Below are 14,205 nucleotides of genomic sequence, written 5' to 3' on the forward strand. Positions count from 1 at the left end.
AATAACCTCCACCTCTGGCATATCATAAATTCAATCAAAGCTTCACAGATTGCTAGTTGAGGAACATTTCGCGCGTTTCATTTTAAGAAACCCTCCACTGAAAACAAGAGAATTTTCTTTCATGAAAAATAAAAAGGCGGGGCTTCTGTTGCAATATGCGAATGCAGAGCAGCGGTGGCAGGCAGCGTCGGGCAGTGCGCAGACCCATGTCGGGGCGTCTGTGGGGGGTCTCCCTCCTTGGGTGCCCGGCTGAGAGTGAAGTCAGGTAGGCCGCTCCCGGGTGTTGCTGTAGCTCCGCCCGTAGTGTCCAGAAGCCGAGCAGCAGCGTTGGGCAGAGTGGGGTCCCATGTTGGGTGCCTGTGGGGGTCTCCCCCTCTTGTGTGCCCGGCTGGGAGTGAAGTCAGGGGGGCCGTTCCGGGGGGGGGGGGCTGTAGCTCCACCCGTAGCGCCTGGAAGCAGAGCAGCAGCGCTGGGCAGAGCGGGGTCCCATGTCGGGGGTCTCCTCCTCTTGTGTGCCCGGTGAGAGTGTAGTGGGAGTGGAGGGGGGGGGCGCGCTTCCAGGTATATAAGCTCCAGGTATATAAGCTCTTGATGCCCCACTAACTAAACACTTATAAGGTCCCAAAGGCGAGACCTATTGGCTATGCCAATGCTTGTTGTTTTGGCCGACGTCATGGTCCGGGCTGGTCAGCCTCTCAGTAGTTATATGGTATCTACAGTCGGAGGGGGCGGTTCAGCGACACTCCCGACCTGGCTTAATCACCGTGTTCGGTGTGGCAAAGGCGAAGACAACTGGGCATCCTTTGAATAAGGGGATGTGTGATCACGAACTGTGGTGTAGACCTGGGCCCTCTGGTTTACCCCACCAATGGCACCCCAGAAAGCTGTTACTACAAGTCAGGCCCAAACCTCACCCCTAAAGCAGCACACAGGGCGCTATCCAGAGTCCAGAGCGGGTCAGAGCAAACTCTGTGGGAGTTGCAGCAGCAGGTACACTCTGTGGGAACCACAGATGCAGGATTAAGAATAAGAGAAGTTTATTGTGCAATAACAGGCAGGTACAACCGCACTCCAGCTCGGCTAGCAGTAACTGATCCTCTCACTCAAGACTCTAGAACAGGTAGCATCCAGTTACCTAGAAACGGGTAACTAGGATACCACATGCTCCCTCTTTAACAGAATATAAGAAACAGGAGAAAAATGATACGGTTATAACAATATAGAGAAGGGATGCTCAAAAATAATAATACAAAATACATGAGTGAGAGAATGAAACTAACAGAAAGAAATGCATTAAATATAAGCAATGCAACATTAATAATAAGCAATGCAAGTAATAAGAACCAATCAATTATGCAATAACAATATCTAACCACCCCCTCTTTTATATATCTAACCACCCCCTCTTTTATACAAACAGAACGAAACAAAACCAAGTTACATTACAAAATCTTTAAATTTCTTAGGAAGAATGATTTGTCTACTTCTTGAGGAAGAAGCAGCAGAATTCATAACATGACGATCTGCAGTATCAGCAGGTGAAGGCATTCCATTTTGAGCATTTGAGGATGAAGTACGTTGAGTACTTCCTGCATTATTTGAGTTAATAACCTCATCCCACAACCAATTGGTGGAAGGACTGATTTTGTCCTCATAAATACTGCCCCAATTCAACACTTTGTTACACCTTGACATCCTGCCAAAATGCTACACTTTACCATGACTTAATTTGGCTGATTTAGAATACACATCAATTACTCTTAGAGGATTGGAAAATTTGCTACTACCTTTCTTGATTTTGTGTGCAAATTTTACTTTTACCCAATCACCTTTTTTAAGGAACACCTCTTCCGTATTGTGTTTCTGATCATACTGGGCTTTACACTTTTCTTGTAGTTTTTTTTAAATTAGATCTTACAACAGCAGGTGACCACTTGCTACAAATTCTCTTTTGGTTCCAAACCACATTATCTTTTATAAAAGGTCCCCTACCTCTTAAGATTCTGAATGGACTGTAACCAGTTCTTGTGGGTGTAATCCTGAATGCCCAAATGGTTTTGAAAAATTCTTTCTTCCAATCCTTGCGAACACTAATTGAAGCTTGAATACTACCCATTATCACGCTATTGAATCGTTCTACGATTCCATTCCCGGCAGGATGATAAATGGGTGTCTTTTTTTCCCTTTAATACCATTCCTAGTCAAGAAACAATTGAACTTCTCTGCACAAAATTGAGTACCATTGTCACTTAAAATGACTTTGGGAATTCCTTCTCTTAAAACCAAACTTTCCAAACAATCAATGTTGGTACTGCTTTCACTGTTATCAATCAAAACCACTTCAGGACATTTTGAAAAATTATCCACAATAACAAACGGATACCACGGTTTCCCGTCTGTGTCAGACACAGGACCTAACAAGTCAACACTCAACTCTTCCCAAGGACCATTTGGAATATTCCTCTCACATAAGGATGGTCTGAATTACAATTGTGATTTATCAGATTTCGAACAAACACAACATGATTTCACTAAACCTTCAATATCTTTGTCCATATTCGGCCACCAGTACCAAAGTTTTACTCCTTTTTTTTTTTTTTGAAGTATCACAATGCCTAGATGTCCACTGTGACAAATATCAAGAATCTTTCTCCTTAACGTTTCAGGTACTACTGATATATCTCCTCTCAAAATCACATTGTTATCATCAACAGAAAGTTAATCTCCAATCTCCCAAAAACTCCTGAGGTGAGATAAAATGTCTTTCTTCCAAGGCCAACCATTAATAATAAATTCCTTAATAACCTGAAGAACAGTGTCCTTAGTGTATTCCTCTCTCCACTCAACTTTAGAAATAGCATTAGGATCTGCTTCATGAACAATTGCTGCACCACATTTATCCCAATCTGCAAAATTAAAATTAGAAATGCAAGCTACACTGAACTTGTCCCATTCATTTTCATTATTAACAGAATGAGGTAAGGGAGCTCTACTAAAAAAAATCTGCTACTTGATTTTTTTGACCAGGTAAGTAAACCACATTATATATAAAGTCCAAAAGACGTAAGGTCATCCTAGCAATTCTAGGTGTGGCTTTCACGAATTCTTCAGTAGTAAGAACCTTCAACAATGGCTTATGATCCGTGCGGATGGTAAATCTTGCACCCCAAATATATTGTCTGAACTTTTCTGTAGCCCAAACAGCGGCTAACATTTCTTTTTCAATTACAGAATTTTTTTTTCAGAAGAAGTTAATGATCTGGACGCAAAAGCCACTGTACACTCCTCACCTAAATCATTCACTTGTGTAAGTACAGTCCCTAACCCTTTACCACTTGCATCCGTGATTATGATGCTGTGGGCGAGAGGATTGAATCCCTGCAAAGGAAGAGCACAACATAGTTCATTCTTAATAGCATCAAAGTCTTTTTGTAATTCAGGAATCCATCTAAATTCTTGATTGACCTTAAGTAAATCCCTGAGATTGTGAGTTTTCGAGGCAAAATTATTAAAAAAATTTGAATAAAACTCTGTTGGCCCTAAACAGGATCTAAGATCCTCTTTTGGGGTGGGCGCTGGAGCTTCCTTTATAGCTTCAATTAAATTATTTTTTGGTGAAATACCTTCTCCCCCAACCTCATGACCTACATATGTAACAGAATTCATAGCAAATTTGCATCTCCTCAATTCAGCTGTCCATCCACATTCAGAAAGTTTGCTCAACACCAATTCTAACTGTTTGTCGTGTTCCCTTTTATCTCGACCCATAACCAGGATATCATCCTGAAAATACGTTACCCCCTTGGTGCCCTTAAAGATTTTATACATCAGCCTCTGAAAAACCGCAGTGGCTGACGTCAACCCAAAAAGCATACGTACAAATCTATAGCAACCAAATGGGGTAATAAATGCAGTCCGGTTCCTACTATCAGGATGTAATAGAACCTGATAATAGGCTGAGGTCAAATCAATTGTTGAAAACCATTTTATACCTTGTGACTGAGCCAATAATTCGTCTATTCTTGGAAGTGGAAACTTATCCACAATGATGTTTTTATTAAGGTCTCTCAGGTCAATGCATAGACGAAGACGACCATCCGATTTCCTTGTGACGACCAATGGGGCCAACCACTCAGCACATTCCACTGGCTCAATTATTCCCTTTTGTTCAAGGATTCAAGCTCAGCCATTACACCATCTCTTACTGCTAAAGGAATATTCCTAGCTTTACGACAAACTGGAATAGCCCCTTCTTTTAGAATGATTTTATGTACAAAGCTGTTAAGTTTGCTAGCATTACCTGTAAATACATTTGGAATTTTTTTCTTAAGAGAACCAATCAAAGCCTGGTTTTGAACCTCCAGTAATAAGACCTGGTCACTCTTATTAGGGTCAAGTATGATTCCTAGGCTCCTTGGTTCCTCCACCCCAAACCTGAGGGACCTTTCTCAGCTACATACAGTTTCCCCATTGCAGATCTGTCCTTGAATTTGACATTTACAACAGTAATACCAACCATAGGGATCTTTTCACCGGTAAATTTTACAGGGTGAATATCAGTAGGTTTTTAACTCGTTATTAAGAGTATTAACACATTTTTATTCCCATACGTTTTTTTTTTAATGATGGTGTACGGGGAGCCTGAGTCTGCAATAATTTGAATTTGTAAACCATCAATACTTATGCCACAATGAGGTTTCTTTTGAGAGTCTGACCCTACTCCTAAAACTATGTTGTCAAAACACTTTTCGTCATCAACACACAACACACAATCCTCATTTAATGGATCTTCTTCTTCATTATCTTCACTACCGTTATCCCATACACACAACCTGTTTGCGACCTAGTCTATTTAATCTCCTTCTGCACATTTCTGCAAAATGACCTGTGAAACCACAAAATGTGCACTTAGATTTCCATGCAGGACAATTCTTATCTTTTGCATAATGACCCTTATTGCTGCATCTGTAACAAGTGGGTACTCTATCTACTTGACTCTTGTCATTCTGTGTTACTTTAGGTTTATTTGGATCTTTGAGATTAGACTTATGTTTTTTATTCTCCCATTTTGGAACATTGGACACTTTTCCTACCACTTCACTTTCTTTTTTTAAAGCAACTTTTGCACACCTTTTCGACATCTCTGCTTTCTTTATCAAAGCAGTAACTTCTAATAAAGGAGCCTCTCCAACTACCCAAAGTTTATCTTGTATACCAGAATTAGATGAATGCATGACTAGTTGATCTCTGATTAAATCATCATGTAAATTCCCAAACTTGCATGTGATAGCTAACTTTTCAAAGCTGCAATGTAGTCTTATACACTTTCATTTGCTTCTTGTTTCCTTTGGAAAAAGGTATATCTGTCTATTCCAACACATACAGGTGGATGATACTGTAGGTCCAAGTCTGCTAGAGCTTCTAAAAATACATCAGTGCTACTAGCTCTAACCTTTTTTCCATCTGATAATACACACGTAAACCTTCAGGACCCAAATTGTGTAAAAGTAATTTTTTCTTCCTGGAAGGTGAATATTCATCCTTGCTTTCTTCTTCTAAAGCAGAGATGTAATTAAGAAAATAATCCTTCCATTCTGGCCACTTTAAAATGGGTTCTCCAGGGTGTGCCAAAAATGGAACAGGAGCTGTGAGTCCAAAGTTTGATATACTCCTCTTTGAATCACACCAGACTGTAAGTTGTGTTTATTAGTAGAGAATCCTTCAGCTGTGTAACTTCTTATTAAAATGAAACAGAACAAGAAGTAATTCTAAGCTTATTCCATGAAAGTTCTCCTGTGGTATTGCGACTCACTATGTACAATAAAAAAACTCTTCTGTGGTAATTAACTGAACCAGCAATAGCTGCGTGTGCCACTCACCATGTAAGACACTCAGTGCGCAACGGTGTTCAAATAAATGTTGCAGGTGATAATCCTGCTATGGAAGACAACTTGACCGTGTAATATCGCTTCCGTTATGTATACGATAAAATAATTGCTTCCGGAATGCTTTCAAGTTAATGCACAAAAAGACTCTGTTGTGTGTGTCACCGTATCTCTTGCACTGAATAAATGTCCAAAAAACAAGCTCAAGATGGTGGCACGTCGCGTAAATACGTGCTGACGTTCGCTAGGTCTGAGATCCTTCTGCAGGCACGCGTCAATACTGCGCGCATTGGATTTCTTGAGCGCTTGAGTCAACAATCACGGCTTGCGTGACTGTCTCGCGCTCACCAACAGTCACACAAGCCCCCAAATCGCTCCGTACCTTAAAAACTCTCTGAAATCACGGAAAAAGGAACTGGAACATTCTGTGGACGAAGAGACCACAACTCTCACCGGTAAGTCCGTTTCTTTCTTGTTTTCCTCCGGTGTACAGAGTTGAAAACGGGCTGACTCATCCTTTAATTTTCTTACTGTACCTGTTCTTGAGTGAAGGAGTGGTCTGGTTCGTTCCCAAATTGTCGCCAAATTGCAGGAACCACAGATGCAGGATTGAGAATAAGAGAAGCTTATTGTGCAAAACCAGGCAGGTACAACCGCACTCCAGCTCGGCTAGCAGTAACTGATCCTCTCACTCAACACTCTAGAACAGGTAGCATCCAGTTACCTAGAAACAGGTAACTAGGATACCACACACTCTAGACTGCCCCCAATCCAAGTAATGGGCGGCTCCAGGCAAAAAAGCAGCTGGGGGAGGGGCCAGTGGGGGCCGCACTCCAATACCACTCACCCCCCCAAGCCAGCTAATCTAGGCCCAGGCCTAGTCAGCCCGCAGAGTACTGCCAAAGGTATGTGGCGAGTCGCACCTCACAGCCCTCTGATGATCTCTCACCTCACGCCCTCAGGGGTTCGCAGCAGCCAGGTCTCCAGCTGGGGACCACGGTCATCAATGTCCCAGGAGGGTGCCACAGTAGGCCAGTCTTCCCAAGCTATGCTGCAGGCGAACGCGCCTTTACTTATGCGCCTTTACTAAATCACCGCTAATTGTAGGCTCACACTGATGCGCAGAACGTCCACGAGGGCTGCTCCCTCTGGTGGCAGTGCCTCTGCGCTTGATCTCTATGGAGGTCGCACAGGCCAATCTGCATTCAAAGCGCTAAGCGCGCCTCAGGCCCACCACCCCTCACCACTCCCTGCAGGCCGCCGCAGACGACGCATCTCGGTCCGCGCCTCTTTGAATGGCTGCCAATTTTCGCCGTCTCCGTGGGGCTCCACCATAAGCACCAGTCAGGCCCAGCAGCATGTAGGCTCCCAGGTGGCGAAAAGTCAGGTAGGCATCTCCTCACCGCCAGACCAGAAGTTGACATCGGGTTGTGGCTGCGGGGGCGCGTCCAGAAAAAGCCATGTTGGCCCACCGGCTATCCAGCCTCACGACTCCGTCGTCCGGGGCTACCGCCCTCATCTGCGCAGCCCGGGTCAGAAAGACTCTGTCCTTTCACCTCGGGGCTCAAGCCACAGGTGCCGTGCTGGTGGGGACACGCTCACTGCTATTTCGATGCTGGTTCGGGCCCGGGCGCACCCCAGCTTGGACAGGCCAGGGCCTGCCACTCCTCTGTATGGGACACGCCACTCTCATGAGGGGGACTCTCTCTCAGACCGTCTCGCTTCAGCACGGGGAAGGCAAAAGAAGAGGATAAGGGTGCAATGTAGATGCTTTGGGCCCGGCGAGGATGGAGCTTCAGCCACCTTGGCCATGCCGATGCAACCACTTTAAACAATGGTTTGCTGCTAATCACACTTCATATCTATCCACATAAGGGCAACGCTGTATTGTAATTGATGTACAGACACATGATTTTAGGAACATGATCATATTACAACAATAAAAGGCTCACCTCTTTAAAGAACACTGCAACACAATACAGTAAAAATCTAATACCAGCCACTTCTCTTATTACTTGTTTGCCTCTGGCTCTGTGCAGCATAATTGGCTTGGTGGCTATGTTTGGGCTATATAAATGCCACATACATTCATAGATACAAATAGGTCACTTACCTTTTAACAATAGTTTTGGGGCTTGAGGCTATCCTACGTTCACGTAACACCGTTTGTCCTCCCAGATGGAGAGGACTGAAAATCTATAATAATTCAAAGGGTAATTATCATCTGCCTCATGGTAGGCAGTAGGAAAAACTAGAATCTCATATTAGCCAGTACATTTTTGAGCATTTGTAGCTTACAGTCTGTTGATGAGTGCTATGGACTGCTCCTATGGTAGGCCCCAAAAACTCCTCTTGCACGCTTTTCCAAGCCCAACCGCTGAATGACGAAATAAAGCACAGCCGGAATAGCCTTGGGCTGCCAAACTATTGCTATAAGCAAATAACTGTCAAAAAAAGTGGCATTGGCTGTGCTGGTACTTGTTACTAATAATGCTGGGTTGTATAGGGTTACCGGGTGTCTCCATGTAACTGGCACATCATACTTCCATACAGTACTAATTCAGTCACCTGAAAACCTTAACTTAGCCTAATGAGGTCTGAAATGTTTAAAGGCAAGATAGGTGTCTCCAGTAACTACCCTTTTAGATTTATTCTCTGTGGTTGATGTCCCAGATAATCAAGTCATCTTAAATTTCATAATGATGTAGTTGTGCCAGTAGAAGTCTGCCTTTTTTCTAAACTTGTTTATTTTCTAGATCTGTTGATCTGTGTATAATATTTAGACTGTGTCTGAGAGTGTTCATAGGACAAATATTAACTTGTTTGAACCCTCCTATGTTTAATTCTTCATATCTGCTTTGTAAGAGTGCAGTCGCTTGCTTTTACTTGACCTTCTTGTTTACTTGGATATCATGTAACTTCTAGTTTGTTATTTTTGTCTGTCCTATTGTTTATCACCCAGAGTTGTAAGCTATTTTAAGTAGTGCATTTATTTTGGGTCACTGGATTCTTGGCTATAATTGATTTGTTTGCAATCATTGATTGAAATTTTTTTTTTTTTAACAGACTCATTATTTAATTGGTATTTATAAACTCTGCTGAGGCAGTTGCTGTTCTAATAAGCTTACGATTTGGCCAAACACCTTTCTGTAATTTTAGACACTTAAAGAATGTTAATTTTCTGTTTTTCAGGAAGCTGGTCTTTCAATAGACTCAAGTCAAAAAGAACCTTTTGTAGAACTAAATCGCATATTGGAGGGATTAAAAGTTAGGGTTCTAAGACCTGCATTGGAGTAAGTAGCCTCTCACTGCATTCTAGAGCAAGTCTTCGTTTTTCTTTTGCAGCTTCAGTAAGATTTCTGCTGGCTTTCATACTGTACGGTATTTTTTTACATCTTCCTTTGCCTGTAATATCAAGTGCTGCTTGTTCAACATGAGTGCTACATAAAATTAAGAAAATACACATAAAATGATAAATGTTTTCAGTTTGTAGTATTTGGAATGTTTCACTTGGGGCACTTTACCTTTTGTGTTAAAAGTAGAGATCACATTTACTTATCATATTGGTGTCTTCCATTGTTTAGACTACAGGCTTTTGGGTGCATGCTAAGCTTTTAGGTGAATGGGTCATTTCATATTCCATATGAAGTGATCTATACTTTAAATAACGAAATGCACCTTTTTCATTCAGGCTTCTTCACACTTGTAATTGATTTCACCGGACAATTTCTTTTCTAACAATGCCACCTTCATGATGGCTGTTACTACCAATGTCTGTCTTTTCCACATTGGTTAATGAGACTACACTTCCTTCTCCCACTTTCTATTTTGGCATACACTCTGCAATTTGGAGGTTCTTCTTCAATTTGCTGTAGTAGTTCTTATGTAGCAGCAAATTACTTCCTAATGTGGATTGCTAAAGTTCTTGTCCCTCATGGTCAAATCAGATGTAGGTTGCAGCAATCTCAAAGGAACGGGTAGTCTACAGTAGTACTGGGAGCCAGTTAGAAAAGAGTAGGCCACCTCTACAGGTGGCTGAGGAAGTGGAAGCTTAGTGAGCTTTAAGAACCAGGTTTTTAGAACCCAGCGGCGCCAGGGGCACGCCCAAAGTCTTCGGGTTCACCTGTCTTAGAATACAGAGACACAGGATACTTCTTGGTGGCGTCACAGATCGATTTTATTGGCTGCAGCCAGTAACGGAAGTCCTAGAAGTCATCACGGTATGAGTTCTCAGGAGACTGCTCAAATTTACAAAGCAAGTCATCCCTTTTTATGCCAGAAACATCACATTCCAGAAAAAACACCCATTATTTTACAAATTGTCCAATCGCATGTAACCACACCAAAAGTATCGCATGACGGTAAAACCCACTTTTCAGTTGTCTGGCCCATGATCAATCATCGAACAATCCCAACATTCTTCTTTAGACAAGCCGGACAGACCCATAATAAAGAGACCACAACCCATATCGTAAATGGACCATAAAAGAAGAAACAGAAACAGATAGAAGTAGGATGGGGCATGTTTGTGTGCAATAAAACTTTACGAGATCCCGTGCTCGGACCCTTAATCAAGATCAGCTAGCGGGCGGGAACGTGTTTGGCAGGGTCGGCCTCAGGCAACGAGGTCAGTTCACTCAAGTCATGTAGGAGCCAGCACAAACTCGAGCTAAGGCGCGCCTGACCAAAAAAGCTCATTTAACCACAGTCATCGGCCTATGTGAGGGCAACCACAAAATGGCTACCATGCGCAAAATGGAACCCAGGGTTCGGAACGAAAACCCTAAATACGCAGTGAATCCATTGGTGTAATGTGACGAAAACACACGTACTAGCCGAACTCACTAGTTACGGTTCGCTGTTACCAAATCGTAACGGAACCATGATATTTATAACGCAGATTCAGATTTCACGGAACCTCAGACCCTCCTTTTGCCCTTACATAGGCAATCTCAGTCTGCATCTGAATTGATGTCAATATTCATCAAATCATCAATGTGCTATCGAAGCATCATCTTATCTCTCTGTACCTTTTGCAAGACAGGCGGTCTCCTAACACATGTAGTAGCACAAAGGCCACATATGGCAGGACCACACTGTACACAGAGACAACACAAGAAAAGAATCGCTAAAGCCACACAAATGATCGTCAGAATCCTCCATCCCCAAGCGGATAACAGTCCCCAAAACCATCCAGTTAACGACCAATCTCCTCCGTCCGTATGTATTGACTCGGAGATCTTATGTAGCCAGGAGATGGCCTCGTATACTGTCGGAGCATTATCTGGAATGAAAACGCAGCAACTCGATTGGATCACTTTACATACTTCACCTCGATCTGCAAGTATGACATCTAAAACCCTACGATTCTGCAACGTCATAAGGCGATCCGCTTGAAGCTCAGCTGTCAAATTACTAAGGGCACCGGCAGTTTCGTTTATGGTGGATTCAACCACTCTCGTCAATTGCCGCAAGCTCCTACTGTTAACCATAGGCCCCCAAAACGGTAGGAAACCCTTAAAGAAGTCTCCCACTTCTTGTCCAGCGGTATCTTCCTGATCGAAGACACCCCTAACAACTCTCGTCTTGTGGTAATCTGCGGCAGCAGTATACGTAGGAGGCAACAAATATCCAACATAACACGTTCCCGAAAAATCAGGGGACAACCATGTATATGATCTGTTGTAGCAAACAAAATACGTTCCCTTGGCTGCCAAAAAAGGCGGGGAAGACTGAGACGTAAAAACATACGTCTGAGTACAAACACTCTTCCCTAACTGAGCTTTCGGATTCCTGCCAATACCTTGCAGACAAAAATGACCTCGGTGGGGTACGATCCAAATCGGAGGTGACCTCTTTCGTCTCTGCTTTTCACTCAGGCTAACACTGTATCCAGTCGCGTTCCAGCCAACATAAGCTATTAACTCGTCCTTGGGAATAGTCCTATACGTATCGATATCCCTACTCATATTCGCAATTCCCTTCACCAAGGCTTTATTACTCGAGTTATCTCTTATGGAACGCAGGGGATAGACTTCGATAGCATAAATGAACATCGTCTGGAAAGCCCATAAAGACCCATTCTGACTAAACGGCAGAACCAGATAGGGAATACCTCTATCCATAGTATGTGGCATAAGACCGCACACCCAACAATTAGTGATGTTCACTACCAACTGATATTGATGCAGAAGCTGTACAAATGAGTTATTTACAAATTCTGACCTTCTAATCTGCTCGTGTTCGGGTAAGAAATGAAAAGAATGCAAAGAAGTAGTAATAGGAAAAGACGTAGGTTGGGAAGTGCGTGCAGAAGTCAATTGGGTAGAAAAAACAATCCAACCCACCAAAGCTAACATCATGCTAAGAAACATCAGAATACATGTAATCGGAAAACATTTGAGATGCATTATCCTGCATAGTTTCATGTTAAAGTTCGTTTTCTCAACAGCTCTTGACCTCAAAAAATTCCATCCTCTCACCGTGCTGTTCGCGGCGGTTGGTTTTCTTCTGCTAAGGAGTGCGTCTGTCAGTCCAGGGAACACCCTAGGACCAACCAGAACCATCGACCTTGTGTCTACACGGCTGCAATCCCAAGTCTTTACACCGCGACCTTACAGCTGAACCCGGATGGTGGTTCGAAAAAAGGAAAAAAATAGATCAAAACAGTTCCTTGGCTGAGAGAGTGCTGTTCTCAAAATGAAAGGAATTATTTGTTCTTTATTAGTCCATTGTCTCTAGACCGCAGGTTATAACGACTTTTACCAGGCTCTGTCTGACTTTGAAACAACAGTTAAGGTTCAGTGGTGTCCAATCTTAAAGGTGAAGGCACAGCTGCTTGCAAGACGTCGTCATCTGCTTTCTCAGACCTTGTCCATACCAATTCAGCATCGCTAAACGGTGTGAATTTCGGTAATCTCTCAGTTTCGGTGTCTGCGATGCCTTCGCGGATCCACTGATCGTACGCCGTGGATCCAATTTCTTTTTCCGAAGACTTTTACAGATGTCCTTGTAGACAACAACACCTGGTGAGGGCCCGTCCAACGGGGCTGATCGTTCTTAGTCCTCTGAAAATTCTTTACCAGGATCCAATCACCAGGATTGATAGTATGACCTGGGTCCACAGATGCTGGTGGCAAGCTATCATGAACCTGTTGATGCAAGACACGTAATTTAGCCGTCAGGTCATACAAATAGTCCACCAACACAGGATAATCGATGTCACTAAATTTCGTTGGTCTCGGCACTCCCCACACATTTGCCGGTCGACCAAAAACAATTTCATACGGACTAAGTCCAATTCGGGAATGCACTGTAGTTCTAGTTGACAAAAGTGCCAATGGCAAGGCATCGGGCCATTGGAGACCAGAGCTCGCCTGAATCTTGGCTAACTTCAGCTTCAGAGTGCCATTATAGCACTCCACTAAACCAGCTGAATGGGGATGATTCGCAGCGTGGAATTTCTGCTTTATGCCCAAACCCTCACATACTCTCTTCATGATCCTGCCCACAAACTCACTTCCGTTATCACTCCACACCATCCTTGGCAACCTGAACCTAGGAAAATATTCTTTGAGCAAGACTTTAGTTGTGGACAAGGCAGTATTATCTTTTAGGGGGTATGCCTCTACCCATCTAGAAAAGGCACAAACCACTAAAAGGACGTATTTCAAATTGTTGCATCTTTCCATGTGGATAAAATCCAATTGCAAAACCTCAAACGGATACGTCGGAGGCGCGAAGTGACCAGCTGGAGTTGGAGTTCCCTTACCAGGATTATACATCAGACACACCATACAATTCTTGACCACATTCTCCGCACACTTGGGAATTCCTCCATTCTCCCACACTGGAGCCAACAGCTTACAAATCCCTTTCGCACTGATGTGAGACATTCCATGTGCCATCGTAACCACCGCAAGCACATACGCATCGGATAACATCCATCTTTGGTGTTCCGATCGTATCCTCACACATTCCAGCCGCGCCAATCCATCTCGCAGGGCCTGCAACATACATTCGACCCATCATATTTTTCGCTGTTTCTTTCGCAACTTCGTCCGCAAATGCGTTACCACGGCCAACATCATCCGTAACCCTTCGGTGAGCACTACACTTCACAATCGCAACTTGCTTCGGCAGAGTAAGTGACTCAAGAAGCTCATTCACCAACTGTCCATGTTGGATTTTAGTCCCATGCGACGTAAGAAATCCTCTCTCTCTCCACAAGCGTCCAAAACTGTGTGCTACACCAAACGCATACTGACTATCGGTATATACATTCACTCTCTTTCCTTCAGACAAGACACACGCTCTTGTT

General features: G+C 43.3%; 1 protein-coding gene across 7 annotated transcripts in view; it reads left to right on the top strand.

Moving 5' to 3' along the window:
- The window catches only part of RMND5A (required for meiotic nuclear division 5 homolog A), a 288,575-nt gene that overhangs the window by 133,832 nt on the left and 140,538 nt on the right, over positions 1–14,205 (top strand). For all 7 annotated transcript variants that reach the window (XM_085642633.1, XM_085642632.1, XM_085642634.1 and 4 more), the window contains one exon: positions 9,078–9,178. In XM_085642633.1, the coding sequence (XP_085498759.1) occupies positions 9,078–9,178 (101 nt within the window). The remainder of the gene's footprint in view (positions 1–9,077; positions 9,179–14,205) is intronic.

This window comes from Triturus cristatus, chromosome 2_2 (genome assembly GCF_964204655.1).
Source record: "Triturus cristatus chromosome 2_2, aTriCri1.1, whole genome shotgun sequence".
Lineage (NCBI taxonomy): Eukaryota > Metazoa > Chordata > Amphibia > Caudata > Salamandridae > Triturus > Triturus cristatus.